Source organism: Theropithecus gelada, chromosome 16, assembly GCF_003255815.1.
Source record: "Theropithecus gelada isolate Dixy chromosome 16, Tgel_1.0, whole genome shotgun sequence".
Classification (NCBI taxonomy): Eukaryota; Metazoa; Chordata; class Mammalia; order Primates; family Cercopithecidae; genus Theropithecus; species Theropithecus gelada.
The window spans coordinates 37023934-37043276 of record NC_037684.1 but is presented as its reverse complement, the minus strand read 5'-3'; the positions used below and the strand labels follow the sequence as shown (position 1 = coordinate 37043276).

The 19343-nt window shown below is 37.0% G+C and overlaps 1 protein-coding gene across 1 annotated transcript in view; it reads right to left on the bottom strand.

Annotated features, from left to right (window-relative positions):
- TANC2 (tetratricopeptide repeat, ankyrin repeat and coiled-coil containing 2) overlaps nt 1–19343 on the bottom strand; it is a 481882-nt gene that overhangs the window by 157604 nt on the left and 304935 nt on the right. Inside the window, exon 8 of the mRNA XM_025361091.1 lies at nt 14979–15104. Within this exon, the coding sequence (XP_025216876.1) occupies nt 14979–15104 (126 nt within the window). The remainder of the gene's footprint in view (nt 1–14978; nt 15105–19343) is intronic.

Genomic DNA, 19343 nt, shown 5'->3' with positions numbered 1-19343 from the left:
CCTTCACTATTAGCAGATGTCCTCAATAATTAAGAATATACGATATTTACTTGGCAGCCTACAGTATATTCTATATAGAGATTAGATCAATACCTAAACTAAACTAAAATAAATTAGGTTTTACTTTTTTACCCAACGATTAAAAAACATATCTGGGGTTTGGTTTTTATTTTAACTATTTAGACTGAAAAGTACATTTCATCCTGAGATTTGGCAAATCTTTGAAATCTGAGAGTGTAACAGAGAATCATGGAGAGGGTAAGAGAGAAATGACTAAGGTAGATCTGGATTCTAGTTCAAAGTTTATTATTCTATTACCCTGGGCAAGTGGAATTAACTGCTTTTGGAGGCAGTTTCATTAAATGTGAAACAAAGGACTTGGATGAAATCTTTAAGATTCTTTCTTAGTGCTAAAAAAAGATTTACGTGAATCAGATTTTGAACATATGAGAACTGAGTGATACTGACTACGACCTAACAATGACTCAAATGTTATTTCCCTTGCTCCCTCACAGAAGCCCTTTGCCACTTCATTTCTCCCCACTTCCCCATTATCCTCTGTAAAAAACAGGATCAGTGAAGTCAGGCATGTGTCTGAAAAGAACTCTCTAGAGCTGATGATTCTCAATCTAAGACCTTTCTAGAACTTGATCTAAAACTTTTATCTCACTCATAGGACACCGGGGAAAAAAAGTTAAAAATGGCGGGGGTGAGGGGACTCCTTGGGAACAATCAGTTTATTTTTGAAAACACTATGTTCCTTGTTGAGGTGTCCTTTCTGTATAGTGCTCACCAATGAGGATTGCTGCACCCAGTCTAAGACTTTCAGTCCTCTGAAAACATTATGTGATATGACATGTGCTATATAAAAGCATGGAGTTTCATGAGTTTAGTATTTCCTAGCAAGGCTTAGGGCTTTTTAATTTTACTAGATCAGCTACTCTCTCTCTATATCTTAATTTGCCTCTCCTTTGGGTCACAATCCTCTGTTTCTAATTTATAGCCACTAGGATCATTTAACCACAAGTATTATATCATGGTAGGTTATATGCTCAGACATACCAACTGTGTGACCTTTTGCAAATTACTTAACTCCTCTCTCCATGTTGATTTTGTTACTCTGTAAGAGGGGATACATATACCTCATGGGGCTGTCATGATAATGCAGTTATTAGTATGAAACCTGGTACATAGTAAACGCTCAATAAATGCTAGTGATGATCATGCTTTCATACTGTCTTCCCATTCTTGATGTCAAATTCTGTTCAAGTCTTTTCACTTTACACATTTCTCAATCACTTTCAGGAGTCTTGGCAGCATCATGGACTTCCCATTACCTTCACATTTCAGTGCCATCTGTTGCCTACCCCTGATGTTTGTTCTTCCATAGGGGGAGAGGCTAATTAAAACACAAATCTACCCTCTTAAATTTTTAAGTGAATAGTACAGCATGGTTAACTATAAGCACAATGTTGTACAGGAGACCTCTAGAACTTTTTCAGCTTTCATGATTGATACTTTATACGTATTGAACAGGAACTCCCCATTTCCTCCTTCTCCCAGCTCCTGGCAACCACTATTCTACTTTCTATTCTGATGGCTACTTTAGATGCCTCATATAAGAGGAATCATGCCATATTTGTCCTTTTGTGACTGGCTTACTTCATTTAGCAGAATGTTCTCAAGTTTCATTCATATTGTAGCACATTACAGGATCTCTTTTCCATTGATATATAGACCACATTTTCTTGATCCATTCATCCTTTAATACTTAGGTAGTTTGTCTCTTGGCGATTGTGAATAATGCTGCAATAAACATAGGAGTGAAAATATCTCTTTGAGACCCTGATTTCAGTTCTTTTGGATAAATACCCAGAAGTGGGATTGCTGGATCATATGGTAGTTCTACTTTAAATATCTGATGAACCTCCATACTGTTTTCCACAGCAACTGCACCATTTTACATTCCCACCAACAGTGTATGGGGTTTCGATTTCTCTACATCCTCACCAAAACTTGTTATTGTCTTTTTTTTTTTTTTTTTATTTTAAATAATGGCCATGTTAACAGGTGTGAGGTGCTATCTCATTATGGTTTTGATTTGCATTTCCCTGACAATTAGTGATATTGAGCATTTTTTCATATACCTATTGGCTATTTGTATGTCTTCTTTGAAGAAATGTCTATGTAAATCCTTTGTCCATTTTTTTTTTTTTTTTTTGAGACAGAGTCTTGCTCTGTCGCCCAGGCTGGAGTGTAGTGGCGCGATCTTGGCTCATTGCAAGCTCCGCCTCCCAGGTTCACACCATTCTCCTGCCTCAGCCTCCCCAGTAGCTGGGACTACAGGCGCCTGCCACCACGCCCGGCTAATTTTTTGTATTTTTAGTAGAGACGGGGTTTCACCGAGTTAGCCAGGATGGTCTCAATCTCCTCCTAACCTTGTGATCCGCCCGCCTCGGCCTCCCAAAGTGCTGGGATTATAGGCATGAGCCACTGCGCTGGGCCCCTTTGTCCATTTTTAAACATTGTTTTGTTGCTATTGAGTTGTAGGAGTTTCTTATATATTCTGGATATTAACTCCTATCAGATATATGGTTTGAAAATATTTTCTCCTATTCCACAGGTTGCCTTGTCACTCTATTACTTCTCCTTGTCTTTCTCCTTTTTTTTTTTTAAGACAGGTCCTCATTCTGTCACCCACGCTGGAGTGTGGTGACATGATCATAGCTCACTGAAGCTGTAGCCTTGGACTCAAGTGATCCTCCTGAGTAGCTGGGACTACAGGCATGTACCACTGTGCATGGCTAATTTTTAAAGTTTCTGTAAAGACAGGTCTCACTATGTTGCCCAGGCTGGTCTCGAATTCCTGGCCTCAAGTGATCCTCCTGCCTCAGCCTCCCAAAGTGTTGGGAATACAGGTATGATCCACTGTACCCAGCCTGTTACCTCTTTTTAAGTACTAAAAAATACTGATGTCAAATACTGATGACTCATCTGGCATAGAAATAATTTTAGTCTTTGTTTTTTACTGAACTAATAAAATTCACTAAGCATTGTGTTGGCATGTTCTTATACATTATCTTACTATCTCTGTTCCTTTAGTTCTTTTCCATTACATGTTCTATTTCATTGTCCATCTGGCAGTGTCTATTCTGTAAAAATTTTTTTTTAGCTTTTCTTAAGTATTAACAGAGTTAATTTTAAAGGTAACAAATTGTAACTTATTTTCTTCAAAATTGCTTTTAAATGTTGGTAATTTCTATTCCTGCATACTAACTTTAACAAGGATGCTGGCAATGATGACTATAAGACAGAGAAATGACATGATTCTGAGCTACATTTTAGAAAGATTACTTTGGCAGCCAGGCATTAGACTGATTAGACGACAGAAAGACCAGAGAAGCAGAAAAGATAACTGTTGAGTCCTTGGCTTAATACCGGGGTGATGAAATAATCTGTACAACAAACCCCTGTGACACACGTTTACTTATGTAACAAACTTTCACATGCACCCTGGAAACTAAAATAAAAGTAAAAAAAAAAAAACAGAAAACAACAACAACAACAACAACAAAGAAGAAGATAGAAAGACCAGAGGAGGGAGGCAAGTTAATTAGCAATATTGAGAATGGAGAATATAGAAAGAATGTGAGAAACTCTGTGAAAGCTGGACCCTCAGGGTCTGGTCCTGACTGGATATAGGAGATAATGTAGATGGTGACTCAATGCTGATTCCAAGATTTAAAGCTCAAATGAAAGGAAAACTGAGGTACTATTAAGGAAGAGAGGAGTTGAAGCTGGTTTGGGTGAATGAACCATCAGGTATCCTCTCTGACCACAGCTCCTGCTGAAATATTCAACAGTCTTTGCCATCTCCAATACCGCAGAGTACAGGGTATCTACCATAAGCCAATGTACTGCTATGATTGTATTACTGATTGCTTTTTATATTATGTTGTCTATGACATAGTTTCCTTATTACCACTACTTAAAGAGTTGTGAGGATTAAATAAGAATATGTTTAAAGCTCTAAGCACTGTGCCCACAAAGAGTAAGAACTCCAGTAAATGCATGCTATCACTTTTATACCTTTTGAAGAGTGTCTCACTGTTAACATTTGTCTTAGTGTTTTACCAAGTCCATTGCTTTCTATTAATGGGGGGATAAAAAAGGGGAAAGGTTTATTTTACTCTGAAAAAATTCTTACTTTGAATCTTTGAATAACTTGCATATTAAATTTCAGCTTTCTGACATTGGTCTTATGGGAAAACATTTGTTGAGAAAAATCTGGAGTCACTGCTGAGTGGAATTTTCAGAAACGGAACAAAGATCTTTGGAGAACATTTAAAAAAAAAAAAAAGGGAAAACCCAATTCTCCCAGAGGTTGTCGTTTTTTTATACGCTTCCTCACATTTAATACCTCAAAATGTAGAGAAAACATAAAACAGTAAAGCTTTTAAAATAGGAAATACTTGATAAAATATAACTATGTCAATACAGTTGTCTTAAGTTTTGTGCTCCTAGAGTGCTGGCTTTTAAGGTGATATACAACATTTATTTTTGGGAATATCAAAACTGGCTATTTTGGCCGGGCGCGGTGGCTCACGCCTGTAATCCCAGCACTTTGGGAGGCCGAGGCGGGCGGATCACAAGGTCAGGAGATCGAGACCACGGTGAAACCCCGTTTCTACTAAAAATACAAAAAAAATTAGCCGGGCGCGGTGGCGGGCGCCTGTAGTCCCAGCTACTCAGGAGGCTGAGGCAGGAGAATGGCGTGAACCCGGGAGGCGGAGCTTGCAGTGAGCCGAGATTGCGCCACTGCACTCCAGCCTGGGCGACAGAGCGAGACTCTGTCTCAAAAAAAAAAAAAAAAAAAAACTGGCTATTTTAATTCATTGAAATTTAAGATAAAACATTTTAAAGTGAACTCTCATTGATGAAATAGCCTTTCATTGTGGCCCTACAAATGAAATTATCTGGTTCTGTAATTTTATGAGTATCTGGGGAAGTTATTTCACAAGAAACCTTTTATATACTACAAGATTAAAAAACTTAGATCATTTTACTGAATTACAATTTTTTTTTGCAAAGTGTTATCTAGGTAAATTTATTGGCATTGTGGTTACTTTAATAGACCTAGTCACTTTTGAGGAAGCTTATTCTTTAACTTAGATCAAAACATCAAAATGGCTTAAGAGTATTTTTCTTTACTGCACTCAAGGCACTTTAAAATATTTCCAGCGAGAGATCTTGCAGAGTTAGATGTCAAGATGAGAGTTTTGTTCATGTTACTCCACAGCCTTTCTTTAAAGTAAGTATATGAATATTAGAAGATTATGTGGTTTATAAACTCTTCTCTTTCTCAAAGGTTATTTTTCTCTTGCAGGTCTTGTGGAAGAACTTGTCATGTATCAGCTACTGCTAAGGTTTTCAAACTTTACTAAATAAGTCTGGTTTATTAGATTTGTGCACATATCTAGAGTGACTTTATTTAATAAATTATTTTAAATTATTTTCTTATAGAGTGACTTCAATAAGTAGAGGTTTGCTTTAAAAAAAATCACAACCAGACTACTCCAAAAAGCACAGACTAGTATCTAGCAGACATTCAAGGACATTTTCAAACTTTTAGGTACTCTGCAGAAGAGCTGGTTGGGGGTGAGGGGAACAACCTCATACAACTAAAACTTACAATCTACCCATATAATATTTAGTATAGGAAGTTATATGCATGCAACCTTATCCTTGGGTTTGGAATCTACTTAAGAAGAAAATTTAACCTTACTTGTAGGGATGAAATAATGAACAATGAGGCAGAAAAGACTGATGGAAATATTCCCTTGCAAATGTGAGAGCCAGCCAGGCAACGATCAAGATGACTAAGCAACCTCAGGGATGTGTGACTCAGTAGGCTAATGTAAGAGCATTTAGCTTCATGACATGCATCTTAGTCATCTTCATAAAGGATTCATTGTTTCAGAACAGTACAGGACTCATAAATGGTTTGAAGCAAGGATTTGATAAAAATTAAATTTATTGCTTTGATAAAACCAAGTTAACTGTGGCAGGGCCAATTTCACATAAATTCTGCCAATGAATCAGACTATCATTTCTACATATGCCCTCCAACCTAGTGTCTATGAAAGTAGCTAATAACTAAACACAAAGCCTCTGAATGGCCTTTTATATAACGAGATTTAGTGAAAGTTCTAAGGAACCAGCATATATTGAGAAATGAAGTTTTAATTAGCAATATATAATTTCTTCAAGTAGAAAGGGTGGTTATAATTTAATACCAGGCAGGTTAAGGTCTCAATATTAATAATTTGTTGTTAATTTAACCCAAGTAGTAGAAGAGGGTGGTTATAATTTAATACCAGGCAGGTTAAGGTCTCAATATTAATAATTTGTTGTTAATTTAACCCAAGTAGCTACCATTCGAAGTCACTAGGCTAGAATTTGCTTTCTATATTTTAACTACTCCTGGTTCCCTTTATATAACCCATCATAAGATTTATTACATTTATCCATAAAAATAAACTATTTCTTCCTTCCTTGTAATAGGCAGCAAACCTAGTTTCTATCTTCCTCTATGGAATGAGAGCTTTCATTAAGATGATCAGAAAGAGTGGATATTTTCAGGTGGATAATTTTTAGCATAACTCCACATTAACATAATGGTGATTAAATTTAAAAATATGAACTCCAAAATAATTAAAAAAATTTTTTTTTGAGACTTTGTTGCCCAGGCTGGAGTGTAGTGGCACGATCTTGGCTCACTGCAACCTCCACCTCCTGGGTTCAAGTGATTCTTAAGCCCTCAGCCTCCTGAGTAGCTGGGACTATGGGCCCACGCCACCATGCCTGGCTAATTTTTCTATTTTTTTTTTTTTAGTAGAGATGGGGTTTTACCATGTTGCCCAGGGTGGTCTCAAACTCCTGACCTCAGGTGATCCCTCCGCCTCAGCCTCCCAAAGTGCTGGGATTATAGGCGTGAGCCACCATGCCCAGCCTAACTTTAAAATTTTAAGTTAAAAACTTTATTAGTTAAATTAGTTCAAATTAATAAGTATCAAAGACATTAGGTTTTGGGACTAGAAAAGGCGCTTGTAGTAGGTTAGCTTGCTATATACTCTGTACTAGCACACAATCTTCTATGACTTTTATCATTAGCATTCAAGCTCTTGGAGGGTTGACAGCTAGGAATCTATTAAGTTGCTGCAACGAAACTTTGGACAGTAGACTCATATGACCTCTCCCTTGTTGGGCCAGGTTTCTGGAAACATCAATTTTTGTAGAACAGTTGTTCAAAACAGCTGTCTTGAAGAGTAAAAAAAAAAAAAAAGGACTTTTTACTAATGAAGCAATGTTGATGTTAATATCCCACTTGGAGAGGTTATCCCAACAACTTCTGCTCCAGCTGTCAAAAGACTACCATTATCATCATATAACTGCAGTTACTATTAAGGCAACTGGTAAATGAATTATGCCTGTACTCTTAAACCCATGTTCATGAATAACATGTAACCAGCTCTCAAACTACGCATTTTTGCACTTTTGTAAATAGACCGTATGGACCTTGAGGCATAAAGCTTATCTTCAATTACAATGACATCCTCTAAACTAGTGTATTTTTTTTTATTATTATACTTTAAGTTCTAGGGCACATGTGCACAATGTGCAGGTTTGTTACATATGTATACATGTGCCATGTTGGTGTGCTGCACCCATTAACTCGTCATTTACATTAGGTATGTCTCCTAATGGTATCCCTCCCCCCACCCCCTCCCCACAATAGGACCCAGTGTGTGATGCTCCCCTTTCTGTGTCCAAGTGATCTCATTGTTCAATTCCCACCTGTGAGTGAGAACATGGGGTATTTGGTTTTCTGTTCTTGTGATAGTTTGCTGAGAATGATGGTTTCCAGCTGCATCCATGTCCCTACAAAGGACACGAACTCATCCTTTTTTATGGCTGCACAGTATTCCATGGTGTATATGTGCCACATTTTCTTTTTTTTTTTTTTTTAATTTATTTATTATTATTATACTTTAAGTTGTAGGGTACATGTGCATAACGTGCAGGTTTGTTACATATGTATACTTGTGCCATGTTGGTCTGCTGCACCCATCAACTCGTCATTTACATCAGGTATAACTCCCAATGCAATCCCTCCCCCCTCCCCCCTCCCCATGATAGGCCCCGGTGTGTGATGTTCCCCTTCCTGAGTCCAAGTGATCTCATTGTTCAGTTCCCACCTATGAGTGAGAACATGCGGTGTTTGGTTTTCTGTTCTTGTGATAGTTTGCTAAGAATGATGGTTTCCAGCTGCATCCATGTCCCTACAAAGGACGCAAACTCATCCTTTTTTATGGCTGCATAGTATTCCATGGTGTATATGATGTGCCACATTTTCTTAATTCAGTCTGTCACTGATGGACATTTGGGTTGATTCCAAGTCTTCGCTATTGTGAATAGCGCCACAATAAACATATGTGTGCATGTGTCTTTATAGCAGCATGACTCAAAATCCTTTGGGTGTATCCCCAGTAATGGGATGGCTGGGTCAAATGGTATTTCTAGTTCTAGATCCTTGAGGAATCGCCACACTGTTTTCCACAATGGTTGAACTAGTTTACAGTCCCACCAACAGTGTAAAAGTGTTCCTATTTCTCCACATCCTCTCCAGCACCTGTTGTTTCCTGACGTTTTAATGATCGCCATTCTAACTGGTGTGAGATGGTATCTCATTGTGGTTTCGATTTGCATTTCTCTGATGCCGAGTGATGATGAGCACTTTTTCATGTGTCTGTTGGTTGTACGAATGTTTTCTTTTGAGAAGTGTCTGTTCATATCCTTTGCCCACTTTTTGATGGGTTTTTTTTTTTCTTGTAAATTTGATTGAGTTCTTTATAGGTGCTGGATAAACTAGTGGTTTTAAAAGTGTGATCTGCAACATCACCTGGAAGGTTTAAGACATGGCTTGCCAGCCCCACTCTCAGAATTTCTGATTCAGTAGGTGTGGAATGGGGCTAAAGAATCTGCATTTCTGAAAACTTCCTAGGTAATGTCACTACTGCTGGTCCCAGGACCGCACTGTGAGAGCCACTGAACTCGCCTACTGCAATAGTCTCAGTGAGAGGCAGTACTGAAGGAGGTGAAAAGTAGTTGGATTTGGGAGCTCTCTGGAGTAGAGCCAACAAAACTTGTTTTTAAACATTGTGATCCTAAAATAAAATAAAAGCGTCATCTGGAGATCCCTAGATTCTTGAGATATGTTCTTGGAGTTTGCAAAGTCAAAACTATATTTATAGCACTAAGAGGTTATTTGTCTTTTTCCACTCTCATTCTTTCACAAGTGTACAGTGGAATTTTCCACAGCTGACATAACTTTAACACGTAATGGATCTATTATTTACAAAAAATGAATAAATGAATAGTTCACCAATCCCTATTATTATTTTAAAACATATTACTTTAAACAAAGTAATATTTAATGTATTATTTTTAATTTCTAATATGATAATATCAATTTATTCCATATAAATATAAGATCAATAATTTCTTTTTAAAATGAGACAGGGTCTCCTTCTATTACCCAGACTGGAGTGCAGTAGAGCAATAATGGCTCATGGCTCACTGCAGCTTTGGCCTCACAGGCTCAAGTGATCCTCCCACCTCTGCCTCCTGAGTAGTTAGGACTACAGGTGTATACCACCCTGTATGGCTATTTTAAAATTTTTTTGGTAGAGATAGGGTCTTTCTATGTCGCCTAGGCCAGTCTTGAACTTCTGGCTCAAGTAAGTCTCCCACCTTGGCCTTCTAAGGTGCTGGGATTAGAGGGACAGCCATAGCCATCTGTGTAATTTTTTAATGAATATAAAAGGATCCTGGGGCCAAAAAGTTTGAGAAACACTGCTCTTAACAGAACAGTACAAGATTCTGCCCATACAAAGTTCCCAATCAATGCATGGCTTGCCACTTCAAATATTCTTTAGACATATATCCAGAGGATATTATTTCAGACAGTCTCTATACTTGAAATCAGTCAGTCAATAAACTTAGTTATCTACTGGGTACACTACAGTGCATATAAGCACTAACTACTATCTCTAGGATCATTTAAAACCAGAATTGTGATTAAAAAACTATTTCAGAATAAAATACCTAGGAATACAGCTAACCAGGTAGGTGAATTATATCTATAAAGGAGAACTACAAAACACTGCTCAAAGAAATCAGAGATGACACAAACAAATAAAAAAAAATTTTTCATGTTTGTGAACAGGAAGAATCAATATTGTTAAAATGGCCATACTGCCAAAAGTAATTGGTAAGATTCAATGCTATTCTTATCAAACTACCAACGACACTTCACAAAACCAGAAAAAAACTATTTTAAAATTCATATGGAACCCATATGAAAGAGAGCCCAAATAGCCAAGGCAATCCTAAGCAAAAAGAACAATGCTGGAAGCACCACACTACCTGATTTCAAACTATACTACAGGACTACAATAACCAAAACAGAATGGTACTGGTACAAACAGACACACAGACCAAGAGAACATAATAGAGAACCAGAAAATAAGACTGCACACCTACAACTACCTGGTCTTCAACAAAACTGACAAAAAAAAGCAACAGGGAAAGGACTCCCTATTTAATAAAAGGTGCTGGGATAACTGGCTAGCCATACGCAAAGATTGAAACTGGATCCCTTCCTTACACCACATTTAAAAATTAACTCAAGATGAATTAAAGACTTAAATGTAAAACCCCAAACTATAAAAACCCTGGAAGACAACCTAGGAAATACCATTCTGGACATAGAAATGGGCAAAGATTTCATGATGAAGCCACCAAAAGCGATTCCAATAAAAGCAAAAATTGACAAACAGGATCCAATTAAACTAAAGAGCTTCTGCACAGCAAAAGATACTATCAACAGAGTCAACGGACAACCTACAGAATGGGAAATTTTGCAAACTATGTCTCTGACAAAAGTCTAATACCCAGCATCTACAAGGAACTTTAAATTTGTTTAAGTTAAGAAATTTAATTACTTAAATTTAAATTAATTTGTTAAGAAAAAACCAGGCAACCCCATTTAAAAAAATGGACAAAAGACATGAGCAGTCACTTTTCAAAAGAAAACATACATGAAGCCAACCAGTTTATGATGAAAAGCTCAATGGCAGAACACACAGATATAGGGAGGGGAACATCACATACTGGGGCCTGTTGGGGGATTGGGGAGCAAGGGGAGGAACAGTATTAGGACAAATACCTAATGCATGCGGGGCTTAAAACCTAGATGATGTGTAGATAGGTGCAGCAAATCACCATGGCACACGTATACCTATGTAACAAACCTGCATGTTCTGCACATGTATCCCAGAACTTAAAGTAAAATAATTAAAAAAAAAAAAAAAAGGAAAAGAGCTCAATGTCACTGATCATTAGAGACATGCAAATCAAAAGCACAGTGAGACACCGTGTCATAATAGTCTGAAAGGCTATTAATAAAAAGCCAAAATATAACAGATGCTGGCAAAGCTGTGGAGAAAAAGGAAGACTTATATAGTTGGTGGGAGTGTTTTCCACAATCAGTTCAAACATTGTGGAAAACAGTGTGGCAATTCCTCAAAGACCTAAAAACAGAACTGCCATTCAATCCAGTAATCCCATCACTGGGTATATACCCAAAGGAATATAAATTGTTGTCGTAAAGACACATGCACACATATGTTCACTGCAGCACTGTTCACAATAGCAAAGACACGGAATCAACTTCAATGTCCATTGATGGTGAACTGGATAAACAAAATGTGGTACATATACACCATGGAATACTATGAAGCCACAAAAAAGAACGAGATTATGTCCTTTGCAGGAACATGGATAAGGCTGGAGGCTGTCATTCTTGGCGAACTAATGCAGGAACAGAAAACCAAATGCCGCATGTTCTCACTTATAAGGGGGAACTAAATGGTGAGAACACATGGACACATAAAAGGGAACAACAAACACTGGGGCCTACTGGTGGGAGGAGGCAAGAGGAGGGAGAGGATTAGGAAAGATAATGAATAGATACTAGGCTTAATACTTGGGTGATGAAATAATCTGTACAAGAAATCCCCATGACTCATACCTATGTAACAAACCTGCACATGTACCCCTAAACTTAAAATAAAAGTTAAAAAAAACGCTGTTTCATAGAACTTGTTGGAGTACTGCTTTAAAATGTGGAAAGATACACCTCTATTCTAAAGTGGAAAGACAAACCTTAATGCAGACTAAAAAAGATTTTCATTTTATTACTTTTTTGGGGGTAGTTTCATTTTAATCAAAATCAGAAGGAAAATATGTCAAACTGAAATATGACTGCAATTTGTACATTCCTTTAAATAAAATTAGAAAGCATGATGTGACATGTTTTTAACAATTATTCCAGGAAAACAAATCTGATTCTTTTTCTGAAATAAAGTACAACATTGTGGATATAATAATCACAAATTATAAAGGCTTGCCAAGCAGGTCTGCAGAAACATAAGGAAAGTTTATCTGCCCAAGTTAGCTTTCCTTTCTTGATAATGTGTTTTAAGTTGTATCCTAAGCCATACAATTCATTTGTAAACAATAATCAAGACAACATGTTACTTTTTGAGAGAAGATTATTGTTTAGGGACTCTAAATTCTGAAAATTCTGAATTAAAGTTATTACTAGTTTTAGCACACTTTACACTGCTAAGTAAACACCTTGCTTCTTATGGCTCAATGTACCCAGCTGGATGGCATGTTCTAACCATTTAGACTGCTAAAAGGAAAGGTCTTGAAAAATAAAGATGACTTCAAGGAACTGAAATACTAACATCATAGCATCTTCATCAATGGACAAACTCCAGTTTAAATATTAATGTAAACAGTAAGTTAAGACCTTATTTGCAAGGAATATGAAATTAGCATTTTTAGAAATTCATTATTCAGGTAGAGCCCTTCCTAAAGATTTAGGTAAGCTTTGGGAAAATCTCTGAATGTGCTTTTGTTGTTTCACTGAATGTTTCAGCTGAAGATCAATGCAATGGAAAATATCTTTGTTGCATTCCAGGTAAAACTGGTATTTGTAAACATCAAGCTCACCAGAATGTATCTGTTAAACACCTTATTAAATCTTCAGATACTAGAAGCAGATAGGTGCTATCATATATCAACAGAACTCAACATAAAGGTTTCCCAAAAATTTCACTGCTGAAATCTGTCAAATAATTTTGTTTTCTATATAGTATAACATCTATTATTCAATGGTTAGTAAAGCAGAAAATAAAGTCAGCAATGTCAGTATGTTTTTTAGTAATGAGATGCAAGATGATGCCAATGTGGCAGATTTTCAATCAAATCTGAAGGTCCCTATAGATCAGCAGTTCTGTCCAATCTTCTTTATTACGGCTGTGCATTCCGGTCGGGGGGCAAATCAATTATTTGGTCTCTTGATCAAATTTATTCAGGCTTTAGATGTAATCAGTCTAAAATAGTGCTTGATATATTTCCATTTTCTGGACTGTAAATACACAGTTGCATATGCCATGCAACTGGTTATGGCAAACTGAAGAACTGGCAAGCACGATGGACAAAAGGACTGGGAACTAAAAGTATGATTGAGGTTATCAACTAACTGCTATTGATGGGAGGTATGGTAATTGTTGCAATACAATCAATTATTTTATGCTCCTATTTGCTTAGCCATCACTGAAAAACCGTTAGCACAATGATGTCTAGAGTGGACAGTGGACACGTACAAATTCCTTCCCGTGGGAATTATGCATGTGGCACTATACTGCTTACAGTAGGCAATAGGACAACCGGTGAGGAAAACAGCTAAAGAAAGTTGAAAATAATCTGTAAGATAAAATAAAAAACACACTTTTGGTAGAGACAGAGATTGCTAACATACCAGAGAAAGGAGACTATCTGTTAAAAGCTATCAGAGACAGTTTGGTTCATTTTGAGCACACGAGAGAGACAGAAATACCAGTAAGAGGCTCCTCAACTAGACCATGATTATAACAAAATGAAAATCTTTAAAAAGATCCAGTGCCAGCTTGGAGAAGCATGTAGCATGTCACAAAGCAGGTAAGGCAACAGGTGCCTGAGTGAGAAAAGGATAGGTTATGTAGAACTTGTTAGGCCAGGATCATAGGCACTTTCTAAAAGACCAAGATAATAAAAGTATTGCATGTTACTAGAAATGGCCACTAAAACAAAAATGAAAAAAAAATCCCTAGCAAAATACAGCTTGAGTATCCCTTATCTAAAATGCTTGGGATCAGAAGTGTTTTGAATTTCAGATTTTTTTGGACTTTGCAATATTTGCATATATATAATGAAAGATCTTAGAGATAGGACTTGGGTCTAAAGAAGAAATTCATATGTTTCATACACACCTTATACACATACCCTGAAGATAATTTTACTCAACATTTTGTGAAACAAAGTTTTCACTGTAACCCATCACATGAAGCTAGGTGTGTAATTTTCCGCTGTGGTATCATGTTGGCACTCGGAGTTTTGGATTTCAAAGCATTTTGGACTTTGGATTTTCAGATTACGAATGCTCAACCTGCACATGATGATCAGCACAGCTCACCTGCAATATTCACTTCTGAAATCCAAGATCTTAAAAAGGTCATTTCCCCCATTACCACAGCCCCTTTACATTTGTCTTCTTTCAGAATTTCGAGGAACTAATGCTTCCAAATGTTGATAATTACACAATGCCTGTCTATGAGGAGTACAATGTATTTATGTTTATCTTTCTCTAGACTCAGCAGAAATGAACTGGTCACATGCTAAAATGATCATTTCACTTTTTAAGGGAAGTTTAAGTAAGTATGGGAATAGGAAACGAAGGAACTTTTTGGCTTTGTCCCATTTCCATCTGTTTCCGCGCATCCTTAAAGCCCTTCTGTGGTTCTAACCTCTTAAATCCTGCTGTGTGCGAGCACCACCCATACTCTGTCTTGGCATTCGCAGAGAGGTTCTCAAAGGTGTATGTCTCTGCTCATCCAGGTAAGCAAGGTCTTCCAAGTGGGCAGAGCTGGTGGCTGACAAGAAAGAAAAGTTTAGTTAGAATATTCAAGTTCAGAAAATGTCTTTCAGCTAGTCTGTATCTCCAGAACTTTGGAATCAGGGCTTACTCCAGCCAAAAAATATATATGCAAAATATGTAATACATATAAAACACATGTATTTTATACTTTTAAAAATCCAAGTAAGTGGTTTGTAAAAAATATTAACCCTTCGTTTCACTTGCTACTTTAAGACAGTACATAATAAACCTGTGCTTGCTAAGAGGTTCTATAACCTTAAACAGAGGGATTAAATATTTCATATTCAAAAAGCAAAACAAGCTAAGCAAATAAACATAAACCCTTACTTCATATAAGAAACAGATAATGGAAGATGTGGGATTTAAAATGAAAAACAAAATGCTAGGCCAAAAGCTTAAAATGCCATCTTGCCTCTGAAGGTCTGGATCATGAAAACTGCAGAGACAGTAAGAAAAAGGAAGTTTCTTTGTTATCAAAAGAAATAGTAAATGGGTTTTTACTAAAAACTGAGTGAAAGAAAAAATTAATTTTACAAAAAATGTTTCAAATCATAAGAAATACCAGAGTATCCATTTTATTGTTTGAAAATATTAGCTACCAGTGGCTCGTGCTAGTAATTCCAGGACTTTGGGAGGCTGAGGAGGGTGGATCGTTTGAGCCCAGGAGTTCAAGACCAGCCTGGGCAACATGGCGAAACTCCATCTCCACAAAAACGCACAAAAAAAATTAGCCGAGCGTGGTGGTGTGTGCCTGTAGTCCCAGCTACTCAGGAGGCTGAGATGGGAGGATTGATTGAGCCTGGGAGGTCAAGGCTGCAGCGAGGCATGATCATGCCATTGCACTACAGCCTAGGAAACAGAGAGAGAGACCCTGTTTCAAACACAACAGCAACAACAAAAACACACAAAAAAGGAAGAAAATATTAGCTACCAACTTATTACTAACAACTGGTTTGAGTTGGTGAGAGTGAAAAAAAACCCCTAAGATTATCTTTTCATGGCTGCTGGGCCTCACATGTTTTGCCACCAAATACCTGGGGAGTATATTTCTGTATATGAGAAATTGTAAGATGTGTTGAGATTACATGGTCATTTGCCTCAAAGACTTTATCCAAAATTTTAATCAAGAAATCCAATTTTGCCACCAATGACATATACTACCTTACCTAATAGCTGACTATAAATAAGCTATTCAATATAAACTAAGAAGGAAAAGAGGAAGGGGAGACAACTCAGAATTCCCTCAGCATAAGGAAACAAGAATTACGACAGTAAGTAAACTTACATCTCCAACCTCATATATAAGTTGTTTATGATGATTGACATTGGGTACTGATATTCATTTGTTAACCTGTTCATTCACTTAACAAATATAACAAAATTGTTAATAAAAAAATGTCAGCACTGTGCCATAACAATACTTTTACCATAGTTTCTAATCAGTGTATAGGAAAGAAAAAAGATGAGCAAGGAAACATTTTACTAAAGAATGTAGCAGACAGCAGTCAAAAGAATATTTTATTAAAATTACTGGAATGGAATGGACCTTAAGGGCTGTCCCATCCAACACCTGTGTAATGCTCAACTCTGTTATCTCTTTCAATGTAGTTGTATAGCTTATGCCTGAACATTTCCAATGGTGGGAGCACACTATCTCTTGATACACCATATTTAAACTTTGCATAACTCTTGTTATTAGCAATATGGTTCTGTTTCTCTACCTCTTACCCTCTCTTTCTCTTGATGGTATAGATGATTCTTCTGCTTATATAAAAAAGAAGAAGGAATAATCTTTTTAAACGTTTATTACTAAGGTGCAAAGAACTAAAAGGAATGAACATGTATTTGTTAAACACCTGTAATGTGCTGGGTAGTGTGTAACATGCTTTTCTTGAATTATGGCTTTTATTTTAAAGGGAAATAAAACAATCAGAAAGTGTAACAATGAAGACATTCTGTCCAGTCTCTTAAGAGAAATGCATGGGCTACTTGCCTGGAGAGATGCTTGGAAGATTCTTATGTCTTTGCTAAGAATCCCTATGGGTAATTTTTGGCCTCTCCCATATTAGGACAATAATATTAGGATAGTCTGAGCACAACTATTCCCCTACTTTTACTAAAACTACTACCACAAATATCATCTCCCTTCCCTTCATAGATATTCTGAACATAAATATTACCTAAAACTTACTAAGTAGTTACAAAACATTAGTCATTATATGAATCCTTTGTATTAGGATATCCTACTTTTCACAGATACAGATTCCAATTCATATGTATTCCACAGCAGCTGTGAAAATGGGTCATTAATCCCAAACAGAGGCCACACCATTGGCCCAGGGAGATAAATCAGTTGATTAAGAAGACTGATATAGATTGAGTATCCCTTCCCTGAAATACCTGGGACTAGAAGTGTTTTAAAATTTTGAATTTTGGGGGAGATTATGAAATATTTACATTATACTTACTGGTTCAGCATTCATAATCCAAAAATCTGAAATATGAAATGCTCCAATGAGGATTTCCTTTGAGCATCATGTCAGCACTCAAAAAGTTATGAATTTGGAGCATTTCAGATTAGGGATACTCAACCTATAACTGATTCTAAGCAGAAGCTTTCACCAAAAATCTTCCTCTGCACAAGGACTACACAGAGCTCAGAAACTGTTGCAACTATTGTAACAGAGTAAACTCTTGATATCATGACATTTAGGGTATGGTAAATATATTTGGGAGTGATGTTGGCAACAGGAGAAGGAAATGAATTCCTTTTTTTTTGAGACAGTCTCATTCTGTTGCCCAGAATAGAGTGCAGTGGTGTGGTCATGGCTCACCACAGCCTTGATCTCCCAGGCTCAGGGTCTCCTCCCACTTCAGCCTCCCAAGTAGCTGGAACTACAGGCATACACCACCAAGCTCAGCTAATTTTTTAAAATTACTATTTGTAGAGACAGGGTCTCTCCTTGTTGCCCGGGCTGGTAATGACTAATTTGCTCTTTTCCTGTGCCCCTCCAATGCCAGCAAGCCACACACACTATTAGCAGCTTACTTTCCATATAATACTATAAAAATAGGTACTTTCTCAACACAAAAAGTTGAGAAATCTTTTAACTTTATACCACCTCCCCAAATTCCTCAATTACATAACTTTAATATTACAATGAAGCTTTCAATCCATGTTCTCAACATTCAAGACACAATTATAACCCAGCTTCTCCTTGCAAAGGCAAGGTGAAACATTTTGGTGGCATTTTGCTTGGTCATAATAGTCCAACAAAGGCAGTGGAAGGGAGCTACTGATTATCTCTGTATTTGCTGCTCCCCAAAACATGCCCGTAGCAAACTAAAATACTGACCCCAGTTCTTCAGCCTCTCCTATATACACGCTCTTTCTCATCTGTCTTTGCAGTTCCCCCCACCAGACCTTGAATCCCATTTTGCAGTAATTCCCACTAGAGGTTGAGCACACTTCCCTGCCCTTGACTTTGGATTTGATCATTTGACTCGCTTTAACTAATGGTGTATTAGTAGATGTGATACAAGGAAGGATTTAAAATGTGTTTGTGGAATTGGGCTTGTCTTTTTTGGTTCTGCCAACACTATGAAAAAATATGTCCAATTAGCCCACTGGTCCAAGGAGGACAGAATAAGGTGGATCTGGAGCCAGTCTCCAGCTTGGAGCCAAACCTAACCAAACTGCCTAGACCAATCAACCCTTAGTTAACCTGAGATGCGTGAGTAAAAATAAATGATTATGTTAAGCTGCTATATTTTTGGATAGTCTGTTACACAGCATTATTGTACCAATAGCAGAGTGATACACCTGTTGATCTTTCAACATCTGAGCATGGCTTAGGCTGTAGTATTCTAATAGCTCTATATGAGCAGGGACTATGTCTTATTTACATTCTATTCTCAGCAAATGCATTATGCCTGGCATAAAATAGGTGCTCAAAAAATGCTTATTAAGTTAATTTGTTGAATGGGACCAAGGGCTGTTTGGGTAAAGTATGGTTTCAAGAACAGGCTGACTTACTTTTGAATTGTATCTACAAAGGCAGAGGAAAATTCTTTCCTGTTCTATAACATGGTAGATTACACCAGCTTTATTTTGTTTAAAAGGTAGAATCAGCTAATTTCAAGAATAAATACAAAGAAAAATAAAAAACTCAGATTTGATTTACAGAAAAATCAAAGTGATATTCTGTGAAATATAATTAGCACATTTTATGGT